The sequence below is a fragment of the Cydia amplana genome, chromosome 8 (genome assembly GCF_948474715.1).
Source record: "Cydia amplana chromosome 8, ilCydAmpl1.1, whole genome shotgun sequence".
In the NCBI taxonomy this organism is placed as follows: Eukaryota; Metazoa; Arthropoda; class Insecta; order Lepidoptera; family Tortricidae; genus Cydia; species Cydia amplana.
Window position 1 is genome coordinate 4,332,351 of NC_086076.1, and position 24,248 is coordinate 4,356,598.

The window sequence follows — 24,248 nt, forward strand, 5'->3', positions numbered from 1 at the left end:
GAAGCATGTATGACCAGAAGGGGACTTCAACCCGCAACTTTGTTTTCGCCAGGAGTATAATATGCTATTCTCAATCGATTTCGATTCGAATACTCTTATCTATTGAGCGTCCGCGATTGCCATCCTTTGATAACAAAATCTAGGAGGGAACATTCTACATAGTATGTATATGGATTGGGATAGTATTAAAAAATAAATATACTATTTATTTACCAAACTAATTTTAAGAACGACAAACTAAAAATAAACTTATAAAATGTGTACAACAGTTTCAGGTGTATTCTGTGTCGAGCGAATTGTGGAGCTTTAAACATAAGATATGACAGAAAGGGACACATTAAAACACTATCATAACAAATTATCCAAACAATAATCTTTGACTAGATTAGATAAATAAAATTGTTTTCCTTTTATTTGTTCACATTTTGCTGTTACTTTATTTCCCTTTTCACACAATATAGGGCGAGACCCTATATTGTTAAAAAATATTTCTTTAAAATTATACATTATTTAATTTAATTACGTTAAACGGTCGTGCTAAGAAATATACTGTCATACTATGTGTGCTGTGACTGTTTGCTTACTAAGAGTCAAACAATAGTGCATACAGCGACGGACCGGCCACATAACATTCAACATCAGTCTCTGTCTATTGAGTGGTGCGGGTGTGTATACTAGGATGTGAATAAAATTATCGTTAGACTAATCGGCAAACAGTGCAAGAATAATCTATTATTTAAGAATTTTAAGCCACCGAATTGGAGAGGCACTATGGAGACTAAAACGCAAGATGACACGAACGAAGAATCGCCTTTAAAAAAGGATGTCAAACAAATAGAACAAATGACTGTGATAGAGAAATTTAAATACATCAAATCCAACATTACTGTGGAACCTGTGTTAGCTATGTTTGTTATGCCAAGCGTTCTTGCCATATTGGCCACGCAGAATCTAAACCTGGACAAGGCTTGTCGAGTGAACCTGGGTTTTGGGGATGAAGTGTGTACCGCGCTGAGATTAAGAAAGCGAGCGAACCATACGTACGAAGAAGATGAAGTACAGAAGTTAATAGCATCTGTCCAAGGATGGAAGTCCGTTATCCAGACAGCTGTCCCGACGATCCTGATGCTTTTCGTCGGGGCGTGGAGTGACAAGACTGGTAGAAGGAAAATCTGTATGCTCATGCCTATCATTGGAGAAATCCTAACTTGTGTCCTTAACATGATAAACACGTATTTTTTCTACGAAGTCAGCGTAGAATGGACGGTAGCCATGGAAGTTCTATTTCCTGCCCTCACAGGTGGCTGGTATACAATGTTCCTGGCCACCTTCAGTTATCTAGGCGATATAACTTCGAAAGAAACTAGAACCTTCCGAATGGGCATTTTGAGTTTGTGTATGACCGTTGGTTTCCCTATCGGGATGGGTTTGAGTGGAGTCTTATTGAGGCGTTTGGGGTATTACGGAGTGTTCAGTATATCGGCAAGCCTGCAGTGTGTCAACTTCTTCTACGTTTACTTCTTTTTACAAGATCACACGTGGCTTGAGACCAGGGAAAAGGTGAGTACCTACTGCTCTGCTACTTGACTATTCCATACTACTACTACATAAGGCAGGACAGGGACACACTTATCCCACGTACGCAACGTATGCGTATATTATGATAATCTGAACCCTGAAATGTGTATGCTTAGAAACATACTTGTCGGGTTTTGTTGCGTATGACTTGTATGTTTCTAAGCATAGAAATTCCATGCTCAACATAAGTTTACGAACATAGTACGCGGACGTCCTATTGTCAAGCAGACCCATTATCATTTATCGATATCCCATTTCATTTTATGTCAAGGTTCAATCTACGGGTTGCACCGCCTTGTTGCTGGATTTTTTCGACTTCGCCAGTCTGAAAGAAACACTTGGCATAGTGTCTAAAAAAGGAGACAACAACAGGAGATTGCGCATCTGTCTCATTCTTACCGTCGTCTGTCTTACGTTTGGACCTATGTGGGGTAAGTTTTTGTAAGATGAGTGTGAGATGAGTATGGATTGATTGGAAAAACAAAATGTATTCCTGAATTAAGTTAACAAAAATCTATTACAAACGGCTGATATTAAAGTACTTATTAAGATTAATAGCTCGAAATTTTAAAATTGAAGGGATGTTTACAAAAACAACATAACTGACAATGTTCTTAAAAAAGTGTCAACCGCTCTAAGCAGTTATGTTGTTTTTGTAAACATCCCTTCAATTGGATTCTCACTTGAAGTAAGAAATGCAACCCAGTTTATAAATGAATCCCAAGTTTGTAGCGCTTAATATTTTCATTTCCTACCACCTTTTTTACCTTATATCAGTTATATCGTTTTCCTAAAATGGCTCGTATTTTTGACCGCTTATTATGTTATAATTATAAGGAAAATTATCTTAGCTAAATATGAAAACTTCACGTGAAAAACAGGTACGAGTGTATTTACAAGTCATAAATATGGCGCCTATTTTAAATCTTATATTTGCGTAAACACTGCTATGCGAATTGTGGGAATTTCCCGATATTTATAACTTTTGGGAATTACCCGAATACACCTTACATAGGAAAGAAGGCGATCTTCACATTGGATCCGGATTCGCAAGCCGTCTATTCGCTCGCTCGTTCGATATTGTACGTGCATAGCGCTCTCTCGCTTACACACCGGAACGGCGTGCGGATCCGCCTTAAGGATGACGCACCTTAGACCGGGCCGTGTCCGGGCCGGACATGTACGTACAGTTAGATGATAATCTGATATCAGTGATGTACGTTCGAATTGGCCTGCTAAATAGTATGATAACCACGCAAGTATTTATAAGACTTGTAGGTATTAGGTATTGATTGTATGTGAACATTTCACACTTAGTAATAGAAAGCAAATAATGCGTAATTTTCGAACAGTTTTCCTCAATCATATCTTAGTATATAATGTATGTTTAGTGCTTGACTAATAGCAACACAATCTATCTAGCGCGGTAAAAAGACAATATACACATACTAGATTACTAGTACATAGGGCTACATGCTTGAAACATATATTTTAAAATGTTTGTTAAATAAACACGTTTAACAACACAGATGACTCTGTCCATTGATCCAAAAATGAGAAACCCGCAATTTTTTGTGACGTAAACATATATTCGAGTTTAAATAGGTAAAAGTAAAACGTGAAAGCGAGTTTCCTTGTGGTGGTTCCAAGCTATGATTAATAAAAATCGTCGTAGTTTGAAGAGTACTTATCATTTTTTTCCAAAATGATGTAAGAGATTTTTCGCATAAAATGTTTTAAAGTTTTATGATTAGCGTAGAAGGTATTTAACATTTTTAATTTAATAGTTTTTCGGTACGGTGCACGGTGCACCCGCCAATTTATTTTCGCAATTTGGAAATTTCTGGGGTACAATAGATAGCAGGTTTATTAAAAACATTTGAATTTCATGACAAGTAGAATCGATTGACATCTTCCAAATAATCATACATGTAGCTTTGCTTACCATGTGTTAAAGTGTACTAAGCGTACTGTCGCCTGCGGTATTTCCGGACCGATACGACCTTCAAACCTTCAAGAAAAGAGCGTACTCCCATCTTAAATTCTGGCAACGCGCTTGCAACCCTTCTGGTGTTGCGGGTGTCCATGGGCGGCGGCAATCGCTTACCATCAGGTGATCCGTCTGCTCGTTTGCCTCCTATATCATAAAAAAAAAATATTTCCTAGAAACCTGTTGGTGGTCCTGGCAGCTTTAAATTTACAAACAAAACGTATCGCTAGTTCAATAGTATCAGGATATTATATTAAATAATAGACTTATCCTGACACAAACGCTTAATTAAGGCCGGATGCTGCGCACACGTCAATTTTGATTCATCAAAATTCAGATCCATATAGACAGTGTGAACATTGCTTGCGCGAGCGTAACCGAGTAGGGTGACTGCTGACTGCTAAAGTTATTGGCCACTCCTCCTAACAAATAAGAAAGAAACAAGCGAAGAGAAGTCTAAGTGTAAGGCCTGAGTGGACGCTCGAAGCGGAGCTTTCGGCGGGGCGTGCAGCGTGGCGTCGGGCTCACAAGTAATTTGAGCAGCGTGCACTAAGGCCGCTCCTGTATTACGCTTGCATTTGTTTAACATGCACGCCGCACGCCCCGCCCCGCTGCACGCCCAACTCGAGCGTCCACTCAGGCCTTACACTTATTGTTAAGAGTGGCCAATTACTATGTGTAGTAGCCGATAATAATACTTAGGAGTCAGCGTATGGTCTCAGCGGACCAGCATATAAACCTTGTGATTTGTAACTGGATTATGTCATTGGTTTGTAATAATTGGTAATTTCGAATTCATTCCGAGTATTTCCTTACGTTCATAAAAGAGCAACTTGTAACATCGTGTGTACTTTATTAACTAGGTCCTTACTTAATAATGTGTAAATGTAAATTGTTGCTTGGGTGGATAATCAGGGAACAATAATAATAATAAAATAAAATAAAAAAACAACATTAAAGAACAAGAATACATTACTGATGATAACTGTATTTATAAATGTTCCCCCTGTTTTTTCAGGAGAGCTTAGCGTGATGTACATATTTATGCGCTACCGTTTCAACTGGGATGAAGTCAGATTCAGCATATATTCCACTTACAACTTCGTTGCTCATTCTGCGGGTAAGTGAGAATTATTTTTCTCCAAAACTACATACAGCTCAGATAAATCATCATCAATCTCTCATTTGGTTAAGTACTTATCCATTGGGAACAATCGTTTCTACAATTATTTGTTAGTTATAGTCCGTCAACCAAATCTTGTCAGTAGCAATGTAAAGCAAACTAAAGTAGGGCAACACTCAAAGAGCAGTATTGCGCTAAGAATAGCAGCAATGTACATCGAACCAAAAGATTTTTTTTTTCCGCTGAGCGCGCCCTGCGTACGTTAATTCAAATTGTCACTCGCGGTTTATTGAAAAAATTTGAAACATGGACGGACAATTTAAAAGCGATGTTAAAACAATGTTAATCAAAATGATGAACAAATTTGAAGATATCAAAAACAACTGCCTGTCGTAGTGCTTATATTCTCTTTGTTCCCTATCTATGTCTTCTATGTTTACTAAAATAAAATCATATCAAAATGCAGATAATTAGATAGTGCATATATTTGTTATTTACAATATAATATGCCACTTGTTAATGTAAATTAGTGTACTCTTCTGGATGAATATGACATACCTGTGTAATTTTTTTGATTGGTATATATTGTACAATAGGATTACATATTAAAAATAAAACAACTGATATTTGGGTGTTTATTTAATTTAAAGGTAAATAAGATAAGGGTCACTTTAGCTTACACTATAATTCAGGTCATTAATTGAAAAAATATAATGAAGTTACCAATGTTACCGGGTCACTTCAACCAAGCATAATACTCTGTAGTATTATTGCATCTTTGTAAATAGTCACAACTGATTGCTGAAAATATTAGACATGTGGGCCTATGGACGGTTTCCAGGACACAATTTATGGTCTTGTTGGATAGATTTAGGCATACGTTTTAATTTTATTTATGCCTTTTGACCCTAAAACAAAAAAACTGAACATAATCTTAAAAGTTCGAAAGAGTTCTTCCAGTATGTACTTGTCATAACCTCAATTTTTAGTAATGTTTACCATCAATGAGCATGATTGTACATTGTAGGCCCCTTAGCTTTGCTTATTCTTATTTAATGTATTGGTATTTGATGGTGACAGCAGAAATATCTCTTGAAACAGAAACGATTCAGAATGAAAACCAAATGAAAACAAATAAGGTGACGGCTGTCGTTCACGATCCACATTCCACAGATAAAACACAGATGACACGCATTTTGGAATTATTCGAACACAGTGTTGCTAACCCGCGATTTTTCAAATTTGCCGCCTTTTACTACTGACAAGATTTGGTTGACGGACTTTAAGTGTACGTACGTTCCCTGACCCACCAAAGGATCGACAGCTGACGTTTACAAGGCATCGTGGTACATTTCCTTCGACTACTTTCCGAAATATTTGCAAATTTCACAATGAACATTTTTACCTGGTCAGGGGTCTAAAACCTGTCCAATGAATCTCTATGTCTGGAACATAAGCAAGCCAGTCCCATGCATCCATAAGCGACAGTACCGTAAAATGTGCCTACTTTGCTCCCCACTGGGTAAATAGGTATTAGGTATAGGTATGCTCCAAAAGCTTGTTTATAAGAAAACGATATCACAACCTCATTTAAGTGTTACAACATAATACTCGTTGTAGTAATGGTCTACTTTGAATAGTCTGACAAACACAACTTGTGTCAGTCAGATAGAACCAGGAAAATTATACTTGTTCACGTGCGTTGAACATACGACTACATCAGCAGCAGAGCAAATTGGGACAACAAAACCGCCGACTACGGAAACGCACACGAACGTAACTTTTAATTGTATAGAATCACTCATATGCAGAATTTTTGTATAAATAGAATAATCATTGTAAATAAAATCTCTTTTCTCATTTGGACTCCGTGTTTACTTCATCAACCAGGTTACTCTCCGTCACTGTGGCATAAGACACCTTCACGCCTTAATTAGTTGCATGAGTCTGTGTAACTAGCAGTGACTATCCAAAACCCATTTACCCATATCCTTCCAACCTTCCGTCTGTACCCGTAGGTCGCAAAGGTGCAGACATCCCTGTTTATTATATTTATTTATATGTAAACTGAATCTATGGTAGGGCTAGGGAATTAGGGTTGTTTAGGGTTGACTAGGGCAGTAGGAGTTAGGCATAATAGGTTTACAGCTCTCCCATAGATAAAGTTGGTTGAATCCCTTCCGGATTTAACATTTGGTCCTTCGAGCAACTTATGAACCGCGGCCCTCTTTGTCCCTTATTTGATTTGACTGACTGACACTTTGGAAAGCTGTGTACTGGTGTACTCAAAGCATCAGTGCGTGGTGGACTGAAGTACCTATACGTTAGTGTTCCCTGAGAAGGTACCCATATAGTAGCAAATCGGTCGCTGGCTTCCCACAAGCGGGTTCCACCAGTTGATTGAGAGTTGAGTTGCACATACTATATGCGAGGGCGCAGGGTCACTGACGTATTGACGTTGTAGGTAAATAGGAGTAGGTTAGGGAAAGTAGGGCATCAAGAAAGAAAAAAGAAGACTGAAGACACAATGGACGTGTTGCAGATCAACGAAGTAATCAAAAGCCAAGAAAAAGACTATTTGGATATCGAGAGGATATGGGATAACATCAAAAAAGACTCAAAAACACGTAAGACGCAGAAATACATCGACGAGAGAAGAGCATTACTGGACAGCATTTACGAACGCGCATTACAAAACCACAAGTTATTAGAAGATCAAGAACTAATGTCGACTCACAAATACATAACTTGCCGTTACTTCGACTCAAACATACAAAAGTCATATGACGCGGCCAAGGAACACTTGGCAGCACACGAAAAATATTTAAAAACACAAATTGACATCATGTTGCCTCAAGCAAATGGGCAAGACCACAAAACAAAAGACAAGACAACGACGGAAGGCTTTGGTACGACGCCAAAGTTATTTATCCAAAAATATCGACTTAACCAGCTCAAGAAAAAGTTATCAACTGCACAGACCGCTATTGTCGAGAAAAAACCGGCATGGCACTTACAAGGACTAGTAAATAGTCTAGAAAAACAATTTCAAGAAATAGACGACAACCATATGTACTTACTTATGGAGCAAAGTACACTCAACGACGAATATTTTACAGACAATTTATTTGAAACCGCGCAAGGTGAATACGACTCAATAATGGACATTTTACAAGAAAAAATAAACGACAATTCGACTCAAAGTATGAAGACTACATCCACGAAATTACCCCGAATTACCATACCATATTTCACGGGAGGCTATGAATCATGGAATTCATTTTATGACTTATTCAAGAAAATTATTGACGACGACTGTACTATTTCGGTAACAGAAAAAATGCAATACCTAAAGACGCATGTTCGAGGCGAGGCAGAAAAGCTAATCAAGCATTTGACAGTGAACGAGGTCAACTATAAGGCAGCGCTCACACTACTAGCGAAACGATATAAGGACGAGCGACTTATTTCGCAGACATTTATAGACAAGTTACTTGATTTACCAAAAATTCAAGTTGCAAATGCAAAAATGTTACGCAATATGCACGACTGTATCAACGAAAGTTTGGAGGCATTAAAAAATCAAAGTATTGACATTTCTACGTGGGACCCAATACTATCTCGCATTGTAAGCCGAAAATGGGATTCAGACACTAATATGAAGTATGAGGACCAATTAGAAGATCCAACTAAAGTACAAAATTTTGAAAAAATGATGAAGTTTTTGGAAAAACGCTTTAAAAGTTTGGAATCGAGCAAACCACCTCAATATAGCTCAACGGGATCATCGTTACCACGGACTAAAGAATATTTACATCAATTACAACAACGCTATAAATGGAAAACAAACGAGCAGAATTTAAAAATCGGTACGGTTGTATTAATCAAAGACCAGAACATATCGCCTAGCAAATGGCCTTTAGCAAAAATTAAATACATTCATCCGGGAAACGACGGAGCGACAAGGGTTGTAACTCTGGAGAGATCGCAGGGAGCCGACCAGAAACGAGCCATCCACACACTTATACCATTACCAGTTAATGAAAACTTAGAGACAGCAACGAGTAAAACGCCTGCCAAAAACACAACCGCAAACAAATATACGACAAATCACTATACAACGAAAAAAGGAGCCTTTTATTACTGGATGACAATGTGTTTGACCGTGTTGTCATTGTGTAGTCTCACAGGAGCGAACTACACAACCAAGAACCTTAGCCCAGGACTCTATATTGAGCAAATGGGAAATGCGACTCTAGATAGAGGAACATTTAGAATCGAATTACATTACGAAAGACGCATGCTAGAAGAAAATTTAAACAAGACGAAAGACGTGTCAAACCAATTTCAGGCGCTATGTAATTACGCGACGTCAATTGAAAGTAAAACTTACTGTACACAGTATTATCACCACTTGCAAGAAGAAGTTTATAAACTTGAAAAAGTTCACGAATACTTAACCGAAATTAATCACACTCGGAAAAAAAGAGGATTACTGGGCCAGTTTATGACGTCAGTTTTCGGGGTCAATGACGAAGTGTACAAAAATATGGACACTTTGCAAAAAAACCAGCAAAAGCTAATAGATGCTGCTAATCATCAAACAAAATTTATGATCTCGACAATCTCAACCGTTAACGATACAGAAGAAAGGATTAGAAATAAATTAGAACGATTTCAGACGAAGCTTAACCTAGCAATGACCTACATTAATGAAAACAGCAAATGGTACAAGTCAATAAACAGTAATACTATTCAAATACAAGTACTTCAATCTTACCAATTGGCACACAACTACATTGAGGAAATAATTGACTATTATTCGGGGATCGTGCAGATATACATTTCAAAAGCAACAATATACAGTGTATTGAACCCTAAAAATGTCGCAAACATTATCACCAAAGCGAACAGCAAGTTACCGTCAAATTTAAATATCATTCAGACTCAGTTGATTCGTACGCGATTGTCCGAAAACGAAACTCACATTCAAGTATTAGCCTATTATCCCATAGCAGAAAAGGCAAGATACATGTTAGTACACATTACTCCGATTCCTAAGAAAAATAGTAACGGAACATTTGAGAGCATGGACATTCCACAGACATTTATGGGAATAGACTATAACAATGAACGATATTTTCAACTTACTCACGATGAATTTAAGAACTGTTTGCATAGACTAACTAATTATATTTGTTTTCCTCTGGCGGTGAAGAACATGCAATTACACCAAAATTGCATTGTTAAACTGATAACCAAAAACGACAACACTACCGACTGTCCTATTCGCAGTTATAACATACCTAGCGATATCATTTGGAAACAACTTCAGATGACAAACACTTGGCTATATTTGACTAGATACCCAGAGACTGTGTCCATTGTGTGTGACGGTCAGAGGCAAGAAATTATCATTCATGACGTAGGAATAATACGAATTTCAGAAAACTGTATTATAAAACAATTACGACTACGTTAGCTGCCAAGAGATTAGCCCTAACAAACGTGTTAGAGTCATTTAGTAAAGTAGCTAAATTTAAGTTAATTAATCAAACGTTAATTCATAGTCATAGAGATATTTCTAGAGAACAAGTATTAGACAATTCATTAGATAGTTTTACTAAGTTAAAGAATAAAGAAACTGCCCTACAAACAACCCTAGACAATACTGTTTGGAGTAGCATAACTACCCAAACCTACGTAGCTAGCTTTTCGACTATTTTAGGATGCATAATTATAACGATACTAATATATTGTTTTGGTCCAAAGGTGATACGGCGACTACGAGCAACGGCAGCCAGACGATCATGGTCACCGGCGAGCGACGACAATCCTGAGCCACCTCAACCCAGTGGTGGCAGCGACCAACCTCAACCCAATGGCGGCAGCGTCCAGCCTGCAACCCGGCGCCCCACCACACCACACATCTACGCTCTTCCAAAGAGACGACAGAACGAGCCCGCACTAGAACTATACGAGCTGAAAACATACACTGATCCTGCTCCGGAGACGCGCCAGAATGTTCACGTGCGTTGAACATACGACTACATCAGCAGCAGAGCAAATTGGGACAACAAAACCGCCGACTACGGAAACGCACACGAACGTAACTTTTAATTGTATAGAATCACTCATATGCAGAATTTTTGTATAAATAGAATAATCATTGTAAATAAAATCTCTTTTCTCATTTGGACTCCGTGTTTACTTCATCAACCAGGTTACTCTCCGTCACTGTGGCATAAGACACCTTCACGCCTTAATTAGTTGCATGAGTCTGTGTAACTAGCAGTGACTATCCAAAACCCATTTACCCATATCCTTCCAACCTTCCGTCTGTACCCGTAGGTCGCAAAGGTGCAGACATCCCTGTTTATTATATTTATTTATATGTAAACTGAATCTATGGTAGGGCTAGGGAATTAGGGTTGTTTAGGGTTGACTAGGGCAGTAGGAGTTAGGCATAATAGGTTTACAGCTCTCCCATAGATAAAGTTGGTTGAATCCCTTCCGGATTTAACAATACTCATCCCTTTCTTCTGGGTACTAGTAAGTACTAGCGTCAAACAAAGACAGTATGATTCTCTCTGTCTATATTTGAAGTACCACATATTACAAATACCACAATATTAAAGTCAAACTATGCACATTTTATGGTACTGTGCGTTAGACTAAATTCTGTTTTTAGGAACACTGTTCTCCATCAGCGTGTTCAGCCGGAGGCTCCACGCCGACGACGCCGTGTTGGGCATCATATCCACCTCTAGCAAGATCCTCGGAGCCCTGCTCATGGCCTTCGCTAGGAACGATTATGAAGTGTACCTATGTAAGTTTTTAGGTGTACCTAATGCCATTTTAGGGAATGTTTCCAAAATTATCACAGAACAGAACGTATGTATCGTGTTACCGGGCGTCGGTAACATAGTGAGGTGAGTTTTCACTTCTATCGGCACTCCCGGAGTGCAACCGTTGTTGCTTTTTATCTTATTTATGTTATCACTATTATCAGTAGGCCTTCTAAAGAATATTTATGTTTACAGGTCCCCTCGTTGAAATCTTGAATGGAACATCAGCCATCGCTCTGAAGTCCATAGCCTCCAAGCTAGTCTCGTATAAAGAATTAGGTAAGTATACCAATACACACTTCCATTCCCTTTTTAGTGATTACTGTTATTAGCACTTTGCTCATAGAGTCTCTGCGGAAAGAGAAGAGTCGTGGAATATATGGGGCCTAATATGGGCCTAATACATTTCACGACTCGAGGTTTGGTTGACAGTTTTGGAAAGGTTTGGCGGGAAGATTTGGAAGAAGAGCCCATTTCTAACCGAATATCAGAAGAAAACTCCAATCCAAGCGCAACTCGCTCTATTGATCTTTGAACAAGTTCTTGGTCACTTTTCACACAATACTCTACATACAATTCCGCATTCCGCATGTGACAGAGACGCCTTATTTAAAGAGCAAAAGAGGGAGCTACGCTTCGAGTCTTTCCCAATTTTGGACGCCGAGTACAGCATGACTCACCATTCGTAGAAAAAGAAGTGTCGGAAGCGTGAGTCATCCTTTGCTTTAACCGTGGCTCTTGTGTTACAGGCAAGGTGTTCTCACTGTTCGGTTTAGCCGAGACCCTGATGCCTCTTATCTTCGTGCCGCTGTATACCCGAGTATACATCCTCACGCTGCACGCGCTTCCGGGTGCCTTCATGTTACTCAGCGCTGCAGCCACGATTCCAGCGTTGGGAATATTCGCGTAAGGCGTTCACCATCAGTAGCCTTACCACTACTGCCTTTACAGTGTCAAACTGGCATATTCGCTAACATCTGCGTAACTTACTTTCTATACATCTCGCTCGCACTAATATGCGAGTATGCATAGAAAGTAAGTTACGCACACGCTAGCTATTAAGTCTGTATCAAAATCTCATTAAGTATTAGGTACTCAAGCAACGGAAATGTAAGTTAGAATTTTTTAACCTCTGAGCATAGTTATAGTTTTAGGTCATTCAGGTCATTGGGTAAGTATTAAAAGGTCTTTAACTTGCAAATGACCATAAGCACTTGGCAAAATTAAAAATAGGAATTCATGTAGGTACTATAACTTGTAGGTAGGTACTATAAGTAATGGATTCTTGAAAAATAATTTCATGACCACAAACTCGTAGGGTTTATTTACTAAATAGTGAAGCTCAATCAGATTAGCTCAATGAGACCTACCAAATTATTATACTGTCAATATATACAGATAGGATGGTATGTTCGTAGGCTGGACTGAAATTTAAAATTTTGATTATATGTATTTATTTACCTACTCACATTTATAGACGGTTTGGGTTTATCGCGAATTTATTTTATTAACTTTATTTACCTACGTTAGCCGCGACCAGCCCTAGTAGCACGGTCGCATTTTTATCGTTTATCACCATGCCTGTCACGTTCTATCAAGTATGTAAGTGCGAAAGTGACGGGCATAGTGATAGTCGATAAAAATGGAACCGTGCTGAGCCCGCAGGACCAGGCCCCGTAGCCAACTTGCCAATCGCTAACGCTCCGTAGCGATCGAAACGCAACTGTCACTGTCGCACTAATATGGAAGAGTGATAGAGAGACACAAAGCGATTCGATGGCGAAGCGATAGCGATCGTCACCTTGGCTAGGCCGCCAGTGCAACCTGCCCATAGCCAAAGTGACAATCGCTATCGCTTCGATAACAAAACTCAACATTCTATCACTCTTCCACATTAGTGCGACAGTGACAGTTGCGTTTCGGTCGTTACGGAGTGCAAGCGATTGGCATGTTGGCTACGCGGCCTGTGTCGAAACGTCAGTAAATAAAGGTAATAAAATAAAAATAAACAAAAATCACAACCAAAATAAAATAACTTAATATAAAATCTTTTTTAAAAAAAAGGGAACCGCCTTCAAAAAACCAACCCACTGAAAAGTACAAAATAATTTTTATATGGCACCCCTTTACGTGTCCAGTCCCTATCCCGTCGTAAAGCGAATTTTTGCCAAAAAGTAATTAATACCTAATAATAAGAAAATTAATAATCATCCGGGTAATTACTTAATTTTTGAAGTCGGTGCCAAACCAAATTTTTTGAGAACCGATATTTTAGACAACGAAGAACGCTGCACTTACTTGCATTATAAAGACATACTTAGTTCACTCATTAATTTAGTTCTTGTAGGTACTACGTTCTCGTATTTATTTTCTGATTGGTAGTAAAGACTGTTTTTGTTGGTTTGGCACCGCCTTCAAAAACTAAGTAATTACCCGGATGATTATTAATTTTCTTATTATTAGGTATTAATTACTTTTTGGCAAAAATTCGCTTTACGACGGGATAGGGACTGGACACGTAAAGGGGTGCCATATAAAAATTATTTTGTACTTTTCAGTGGGTTGGTTTTTTGAAGGCGGTTCCCTTTTTTTTAAAAAAGATTTTATATTAAGTTATTTTATTTTGGTTTTGATTTTTGTTTATTTTTAATTTTTTAATTATTTTTTATTTATTTTATTTAATTTTTTACTTTTTAGTGATAGGTAGGTACTTCGTTTATTTTAGGTTTTGGGCTAAAATACTAGTTTGTTAGGCTCTCCATTTAGTTTTGGGCTAGTAACTACCTACTAATGTTGGTGATGGCCTAACTCGATGATAATCGCGACACAACATAATATGACGTTTTGGTGCTAAACGATTTGTATGTATATTGCTCCCACTTCCACTCCCATTCTCAGTCCCAGTCCGAGTTCCACTAGGTACATCCCGAGTTCCACTAGGTACATCCAGGGTTCAGCATCAGCTCTATCTTGGGTACTGCTCTCCCAAGTGCTCATCAAGGCGTGTCGGATGACCAAAACAGCGTGAGCCTATGTTGCACCAAACCTGAGTTCCACTAGGTACAGCCAGGGTTCAGCATCAGCTCAGATCTATGTATACTAAAACCTTCTCTAGAATGTAAGAAACACTTTTCTGAAAACCGCATCAAAATCGGTTCAGCCAAACGCGAGATAATCGCGAACAAATATACATACATACATACATACATACATACATACATACGGGTCAAACTGAGAACCTCCTTTTTTTTTGAAGGCGGTTAATAAATGCGCGACAGACCCGTCTATAAATGTGAGTTTAATTACATTTCCAAAATTTCAGATGGTTCTATAATCGGCACAAGAAAGACTTGAAGAACAAAAGATCAGATTGCCCCGTGACTACGCCTGCACCTGGTGACGTTGCTATAGTTCCCGCCTAAACAATCACTGAGTCAAGTCGCCAAAATATACTGTTACCTATTTTATATGCCGATATTTTTGTACGATAAATAAAATTATTTTTTAATAGTTTGTTTTATTTTCATCGAGAACATCACGGTGAATCATCACGACGAATTTTTCACAAAATTGAAATTCATGCCCGCTATTCAATGTTGCATGTTGAAATTGAAGCTAGTCAAATTTGCCTCCATTGCAACTTTAGCTTTACAGACATATATAGATCACATCTGGAATCCTAATTCGATTACTTCATGTAGGTACACATTAATTGCCGTTAGTAAAGTTATCCAGCCATCACATGTCGGAGCGGCCAAGGTGCTCAACATTGTGGCTATAGAGCCACAACACGTAACAACACAGAACACGTTGTTGTATTGACAATAGTGTACAGAAGTTAAAGTGTATTATGCGATACTTTTGAAGGTTCCAAATAACCCTACTATACTTATTTCATCAATTAACATTGAGGCCAATTCAAACTTACTTTGGCATCAAAATGATATCTAAATGATGTTATTTTGTTCTCATTTGCACGTAGTGCGTCTCGGTCGCGCCAACACATGTACGGGACAAGTATGTACAAGCGAAATGCACGCGCGAATGATAACTAAACTAAATGGCCTGATTTAAATATCACTTTTATTTCAAAATGTACGTTCAAATTAGCCTCCTTGTTTGAGTTATGTAAGTACGAGTAGTTACCCGCAGTTTCTAGCTACGTCGTGTATAAAAATCAAAGGACGAATAAATAAATAGACAACCCGTAAAGGAATTAGACAACGAAGCATAACAACTTGAGATAATTATATTGTCTTTGACACTTAGTGTATACATAACCTAATAATATCCATGACATTTAGACTGCATTTAGTCCTTAATCGAATCAAGTAACTGGTATATTAGGTAATTGCATGACATCCCGACACTTAAACCTTAATGTAATTAAAACCTTAAACCAGCTATAATGCTGGATTGCGCATTCCCGGCAATTCGGTAATTTCATCGATCGTCACATTTAAGAACCTCTTTTTATACATAGATTTTGTAAACAGAGTGGAATACCCATTCTTTATTTAGGTTATAGTTTTATAGTTACATTATATTATAACTCCCAAGTTACCACAAGCAAAACCTACCACAAGGTCTGGTTTTAAAAGTGATCCAGGGCAACGAATGGCAATAATAAGTTTATCTTAACAAGATTATGTACTCTGGCAAACCCACTTTGTCAGCAGAAAAAGGCGCGAAATTCATATTTTCTATAAGAGGAAACTGATCTTAGGTTTTTTAAATTTATAAATTTATATTAGTATTATTTATATGTATAGATAGCTACATATACATAGCTCTTTAAAGTCAATAAATTATCATTAAAATCCTTGACTTCCTAACATTCGGTAAGAGTAAGGGCTGTAATTTAAAACAGATTAGCGACAAATATGGCGGAGATGGCCGGAAGAGGAATGTGCGTTAATTAACTCTAAGACAATCGGGTATGGAATAAATTGCTTGTTACTCTGTCCCCCTTGCTACAACAAAAGCTATACACCGAAGCGAAAGCTATATCAATGTATCCTGAAATAACCCAAGAAGGTCGTGTTCTTCTCTAACTGGGATGGAAGTACGTGCCCGGGAGCACGGACATCATGTTTATTAATAAAAAAAAATACGTTTAAATAAATAAAAAAGTAATTGATACGGTCCCTCAAACATGATATTCCCGATTTTTAGAAGTAATTTTCACATTTTTAGCTTTTGTGCATAAATTGTTACATGTAATTTTTTAAAGTGCATTTTAGACTTATGTTCGTGATTTCTTTGCGAAATTGTAATACTCAGGATTTGAATGGATACAGTCCCTCGAGAAAGGCCTCAAGATTGCTAATTAAATGTATGGCAGCTTGTGACCCAAAAAGCGCTGCGACTTTTTAAAAACTCCGTTTTCTGAACCTATTGCACGTTAGTGCCTCTTAAGGATCTTTATTACGCCATTGAGGTGCTATTAGGAATTTTACAATACATATGGGGCTACTTTTCTGCACTAGTGCGTAAAATAGCACTTTTCGTGCGTATGGCGAAACTTTAAAGTGCCATATGTACTGCTAAACGTTGTTCGATACACGTGCCAATAGGTAATTCGCAACTCGTGTCGATTTAAAACACTCCCTTCGGTCGTGTTTTAATTTATCGCCACTCGTTTCGAATTTCCTCTTTTTCGCACTTGTATCGAAAATAACTATAGAAAACGAGGTAATTTTGAAAATCGCTAATATACTGCACCAAAACCACTTCATACTTTGGCAACTTTTACACAGCTTCATCAAGGCGCTTATCGTACTTACTGTTGCTACAGTTTAGTAGCAGAATTCAAAATTAGGTACCGTAAAACGGGGTGAGTAGGTTTCGCGGGGAGAGGTGGGTTATGAATGGGGAGAGAAGGTTTGAGAGGGGGGTGAGAAGGGATTTTAAGGCTACTGCTACAAAAATAATGTATTCCAATTTAAAATGGAGCTATAGTAATACGCATAATAAAAAAAAATCGATCCAACAATCATCCAAAATCATCTTTGTATGAAAACCCCTCTCACCCCAAATACGAGGCACTACGGGGTGAGGTGGGTTTTCCTCTTTATCGTCAAAGTTATGAAATAGAACTACCCAACATAAAATAAAAACCAAAATACAAACATCCGGAACACTATACACCATTCAGTTTTCACATGTAAAAATAAAATGTTATCGAGGTTTGAATTTCAGTTTTGACCCTACTCACCCCATTTTACGGTATACTTAATTTCCGCTTGCGAAATCACCACCCCAATGCAACTTACTTATTTGCCTTAAAGCTATGTATCTACCAAATCATATTCCTAAAAAGGCACGTGAACGAACCAACTGCTGGTGATTGATATCGACGTGGATCGCTCCGGTCAAACTTTTGGCTAACTTTGAATGTTAGAATCAGAGGAAAAAAGTCATTGCCTCGGGCGGGACTCGTAACTCCAGGACACAAACGAGCCGAGTGAGCCGAGCTACTGAACTGCCGGACTGGCCTACAGCGAATATTTCCACCGTATCCTCCCTATATGCCTTACGCCTTTAGACCTTAAAGTGTAAAGTGAGACCACAGATCTAGAATATACAAGATGGCTTGACTGATGACGGTCTGGTTTTTCCATTTGTAGTGCCGCTTTCGCACTCACGAAATGTTCATATAGTGATGGCTTCCCTTTTGCACACTTGTAGCACAGAATAAATAATAGTACTAAGGTACATAACAGACTCACTCTCTAACAAAACGCGTCTGTTACGATCAGCACAGATATGGCCGCTAGGTGGCGACAGTGCCACGCGTGTCTTATGGCTAGCCACCAAAATTGGTGTGGATCGGATGTACTTTTAGCTACCTGTAGCAAAGCGACGAAATCGCGGAGTGAGCCACGCCTGCTTGTAGTATCTAAGCGTAAGCGTCATTCTAGACCGGTGACTTCTGTGAGTGAGAGATTTAAAGCTTGCTAGCTTCCACTGGCCTACAGACATCCCGACCCCAAATGAGTAACTCTTCCAAAAACTGTAAGACAAACGGCACGCGTTGCAAGTGAGAGTAACGCCCTGATTTGCCTAAATCTAAATAACGAGCGAGTTGTGCCATTAGGGATTCCGTGTTTTGTCGACTCGGAATTAATGCCCCAAGTTTTTGAACTGCAGAACTGTTACAGCCGAACGGCACAGAAACGAGATTTACTTACTTGACATTCAAGAAACACTCTTAATATAGTTATACTCGTACACAGACTCGGTTGGAAAAATAGGAAGTTCGTTATATTTTCGTGATAATGGGGGACAACTTTACTGGAGGGGGCAACTGTCAACTTGACTGTCTACTGTCGCGAGAACGCCATTCACAATAAAATTAGCTTAGACCGGCTTTTCCCAATTGCAGACAAAAATTTGCCTAAAAAAATGTTAATCATCCCTTCAAGTACATATTACCTATCATATCGATGTAAAATCGCGTTTCCGAATAACTCAAAAGTATCTACGTGATGTACAGTCGCCATCACATATATCAGAGCGGCCAAAGTGCTCACAAATATCTGAGCACGCCTCTATTGTCAAGGCGTTAGAGTGCTTGTTCAGATATTGTGAACACCTTGGCCGCTCCGATATATCTGATGGCAACTGTACTTATCCTTCGGTTTGTTGCATCACACACTGTACAAGCCTGAGCCAGAAGTTCTTAAGCTTTTTGTGACTTATTTAGAATTCGTAATCCTCTGCCAGTGGAAAGTCGTGGGTTCGAAAGTTCGAATCCTGGTTCTTATTCTGAAGGTTTTATTTAGTTTCATTGCGTGGCAAAAAACCGTAAACGTCGCTAACTAAGGGATTAATTACCGGCAGTTTACGATTCGCACTAACGTGCACTCGGATACGTTTACAGCCTGTTTACTGCCCTAGGGGGTTATTCCGATTTTACCGAACGAGTCAAACGCTCATATTGAAACCTCGCAAAATAAGACTAAGTGTTGAAAAACAACCTGTAGATGCCTAAAGGTATTTCAACTCCGCCAATTCGTAAATTCGCTATGAAAATCTCTCGGGACCATTTTTAAGGTTCATTGATTAAATTAAATTAAACAGAAGTAATTAAATTAAAAGGATATTTTAATAATCCATTGATACGTGTCATGTCATAGCTAGTCCATAACCTGTACATGTTTCGAATTGAAGTATGTAATATAAATATTTTCTGATGTTCAATTTACTGAACATTTTACTGCCCGAAAGGATTTTTTCAAAACCGTAGGTACATTTTTCAAAATTTCTGAAATACGGTAGAAAATCAACACAAGTAGAGGTCTGCACCACGTAGGTATAACAAGATTTGACAATTTAATAATGCATGTTATCGAATACTATACGTGCGGGTAGAGCAAAAGGTATTAAGTTTTAGGTTAAATTCGAACTCTTGTAAAAATACTTGAAAATTGTGATAATGTTCATTTGAAATGTAAATTTGAAATAATGTTCTAGGGGCAACGAATAAATGGCAAATGTTGTAGGTATTGGAGATAATTCTCTTGAAGTATGAAGAAGCTGTAGCTGTCAATAGTGACATTTCTGGCCCAGAAATGAATCAAGAATCGTGCTCATGGTCACATTGACACTGGTTTTGACTAAAATTTCGACTCGTTTGAGAGCGGTATAATTTCAAGAACATAGGCAGTTGTAGGGCTTGTAAAAAAATAACGGCCCGTTTAGGTACTTAGTATACTGCTGGCGGTTAATGAAACTGATGAATGGCTTGTGGTAGCCTTGAGAATGTTTTCTGAGAAACTTAAGTCCCCGGCAAGCTCGATTCTCCATACAAACGTAGTTACGTAGCTTCAGATACCATAGGTACTTAAAAAAATACAGCGAATTTAAGTTTTTCATACAAAACTAGTTTTTGCTTTATTTCGTTTGTTTGTAAACAGGCTGCGTATCCATTAGCCAACGTGCCAAACGCTTACGCTCCGTAGCGATCGAAACGCAACTGTCACTGTCGCACTAATATGGAAGAGTGATAAAGAGACACAAAGCGTTGCGTTGTCGCGAGGCGATAGCGATTGTCAGCTTGGCTAGGCCGGCTGGATTAAACTATTTACCAGGCTGAGGATATATATTTCCCACATACGGCACTTCAAACATGTGTTCCAATTTCGATGAGTAAGACAGACTTTCGATTGTCATTCTTGAAATTTCAGCCCGTTAAAGGGTTAAAAAAATACGAGTTAAGTTAACCTAACCCATCAGCAACACCAACACCCAACCTCAAATCAACGGACAATACGGGCCGTTGCCGTTGGCGCGATGCCAAATAAACTTTTTGACACAAAATACATTGTAGCGGCCAAACTGCGAGCAACTTAGATTACATGGCGGCGCAGGAACTTGGGTTCTGGATTCACTTGATGGACTGACTTGACTCCACGTCGTGAGAATTTGGTATGGTCTTTCAGGGTCTGCTATCGAATAATAATAAAGTGACTAAGCCAAAAACCTGGACCTTGCAAGATTTGACACAAACATACATAAGTACATACGTACCTACCTGCATAGCAAGTTGAATAAAAGCTTGTAATAAAGTGGAGACGTACCACATGAATTATATTTCAGTTCCATTGTAAGTGGTTGTGAAACGAACCCCAGCCAGACCTTTGTAATAGTTATTCTTCAGTTCACTTTGTTCTTCGTTCTTGATGGCTAGTTACGGGAACCTAAAGTGTCATTCTATGGAGCTTGCTAATTATGTAAACAAACTGCCATATTGAAATCGTCTCTGAATGTCAATTTACTAGTGACTTTTGTTTACATAGTTAGCAAGTCCCATAGAATGACACTTTACGTGAAAAGATCCCTTTTCATGGCTTCAACAAGACTTAAAGTAACTGGAAAATCCAATCCCAGTACGTAGCTACACACTTTGCGTCTAAAACCTAGCGAAAATAGCCACTTAGTAAAACATTCCGGCGCGCATTACAGCAGCGAGCGCATTAGCTGCAAGTGGTTAACGGGTGAAACACAGTTACTATCGGTACACAAGTATTTTAACTCGTTTTTGAATATCTTATCCTATTTCAACTTTACCTCGATCAGCAACAATGTATTTGCCATATTATTATGTTGAATTCTATAACATTGACTTGGTCTGCATAGAATTACGTAGTATAAAACACTTCCATAATAAATTCTACGCCCCTTTTCACCACCTTAAGTGGTTTCCGGGACTCAAAACATCTCCATTCGAATTTCATTTAAATCGGTTCAACGGTTCAAGCGTGAAGAGGTAACAGACAGACAGACAGATCAGTTACTTTTGCATCTACGAGTATAATATTACTATTGGTTATAGTTTAATTTAGCACAGGTCTCTAAACTTTTTGACCCTAGAGTTGCCTAGAGCCACTTTTCTTCTTAAGATAATTTGCGATGTCGTAGTCGCGTACCTACCCGAACTTTGACCTTTTCGCTTTCTTTTTATGGGCCTGAATTAAAAGGCTCGCGGGCCAGACGCGGTCTGCGGGCTGGATAAAGATCCCTAATTTAATAAATAGGCAATTGTCAAAAAATTGCCTGTATGGCGCCGTTTCCCTAATTTCTTTACACAAGGGTTTCATAGCCAAAATGGCAAAAAGTAAAAAATATATTACATGGTTTCCTCGTGGCTGTTCGCCTCTGTACGTCACAATTTAAACGTTGCGTCTCAAAGTTATATTAACCAAGTTAAAATACTGTAGGTACTACTTTGACTGTGACTTTTACGAACTAAGTATGGTATTAACTATTAAGTAAATAAGAATGCATTAGCTACCCCCATGAAAGTGTTTGGAAATTGAAAGTGTTTACTAAAAGCGTTATTAAATTAGGTATATGATATGAGGTCATAACTTCGCTAGAAAACTATAACAAAACTATATTGCAAAGGCATTTTAGCAGTAAGTTAATTACATTTCATATTAGTGTTTTTCAAATGAGACTGGCCTGTGGAACTGACTGTTGCGACATTACTTCTACAGCATCAGCGCCGCTGACATATCTGTAAATTTTCTTGATTAAACGAGGGACGTTCGCCGCAACATTACTGTTGCGATTATGACGTTCAATCCATCAGTCATTTTATCAAGGAAATTGCCAGAAACAGGGCAGCGGTGGCATCTACGCCGGTCAGTAATGTCGCAACGACGGTAAAGGATGCCTCACGTTACGGGCCGTGTCCGGGCCGGATGTTCCGGCGCTTACTTTTCTATGGCAGATGATAGGTGATCACGTGATGCTTCCCATAGTAATGCAGCTGCAGTTGACATCCGAATGTAATCGTAGAAGTAGAATTGGTCTAATAAAAATTAGTTCCTCGAATTTGACAGCTGAAATAGGCCGCTTCACCTACACCTTCACCTATATTATACGGTAACTCTGGCTGTCTATAGTCAATACTTGACAATTTAGTTACCAAAACACATCAAACTTTACACCTCTTCGATAATAAGTGATTATCTTTTTAGGTGCCTATTTAGGAATTATTCGATTAAATATTTTTGCTTCGAAATCCCAAAATAAAAAAGACAATCGAATAATTCAGAAGAGTCATAAAGTTCAAAACAATATCAATATTCTGCAAAATAATGATTATTGACATCGCAACGTCGTCAAAATTTCTAACAAGACAGTAAATAGGCAATAAAATATTTCCTCCATCGCGATAATGTGATTTTTATACTTTTTACGGCCAATGCCGTCTGGCGGGGGCTATATTAAACCGCCCCGAGCAATAAACGCCTTTTTTAAGGAAAACACAAATAAGCTCTCCGAGATGCCTTCATATAATTCGTGAATTTATAACGTACTTCATAAACTTGTTGATTGTCTGGTATAATTAGAGTAAATTTTTCTTAGCATAAAATTGAAATAGTGCCTATATTTAGCATTAGTTCGTTTATGTGGTGCCACATAATGAAAGGCATTAAAATAGGTACGATGATTTATGAAACGAACGAAGTGAGTTTCATGAAAGGATCAGACGAGTGTTTTAATGCCTAATTATGTTCAGTTACCTACATACACTGTTTTATCTACACACTTATTATAAGCTCTTTATGATATTTTCAGGAACCGCATGCCGCGGTCGGCATTGTGGCATCGTACAACAACTATGAAAATTATGACATATAAAAAATAACACTTGCACTGCGTGTGCTATAAAAAAATCGTTGCAGGTTTATCTTCGTCTAACTCTAACTCCTTTGTGTCGTCCTATATCGGAAATAAAACGGTAACAGATTTATACAGATATCACAAATCATTGTAATTTGTAATGGCAATAAGCCATTTCATTTACTTTACCACGGCTATAAATGGAATTGCATAGATCGCATTCTGGATATTCGTGATTTGAACAATTTGCTACATCGCCAAACCAATAATTTCTTTCTCACTTAAATCTTACACTTCACTGAATTTAAGCGTACCTAATACATTTCCAATTTCGCCTCGCCTACGTTAAACGTCCTATGTTAATAGAAAATGTAGTGAAGTTACGACATTTAGTGTTCAGAGACGAGATTTCTCGGCAGATGCAATCTGCACCAAACCACTTCTTCGCTCGCTGCTTCGTTTCCTAAAAAGCCTAGTTCAATTACAGCTAGTCCCACATCTAGATTTGATTCGTTCGACATCACAATCCGTTCACCGCGACTATTGAAAAACGTTCTACAATGGTTGCCAG

General features: G+C 38.3%; 1 protein-coding gene across 1 annotated transcript; it reads left to right on the forward strand.

Annotated features, from left to right (window-relative positions):
- The first annotated feature begins 599 nt into the window (after positions 1 to 599).
- On the forward strand, positions 600 to 14,961 carry LOC134650005 (lysosomal proton-coupled steroid conjugate and bile acid symporter SLC46A3-like). The gene is made up of 7 exons (XM_063504820.1): positions 600 to 1,560; positions 1,850 to 2,009; positions 4,587 to 4,688; positions 11,383 to 11,520; positions 11,735 to 11,818; positions 12,289 to 12,445; positions 14,862 to 14,961. The coding sequence occupies exons 1-7, from the start codon at positions 772 to 774 to the stop codon at positions 14,959 to 14,961; spliced, it is 1,530 nt and encodes a 509-aa protein (XP_063360890.1). The 5' UTR covers positions 600 to 771.
- Positions 14,962 to 24,248: the final 9,287 nt, after the last annotated feature.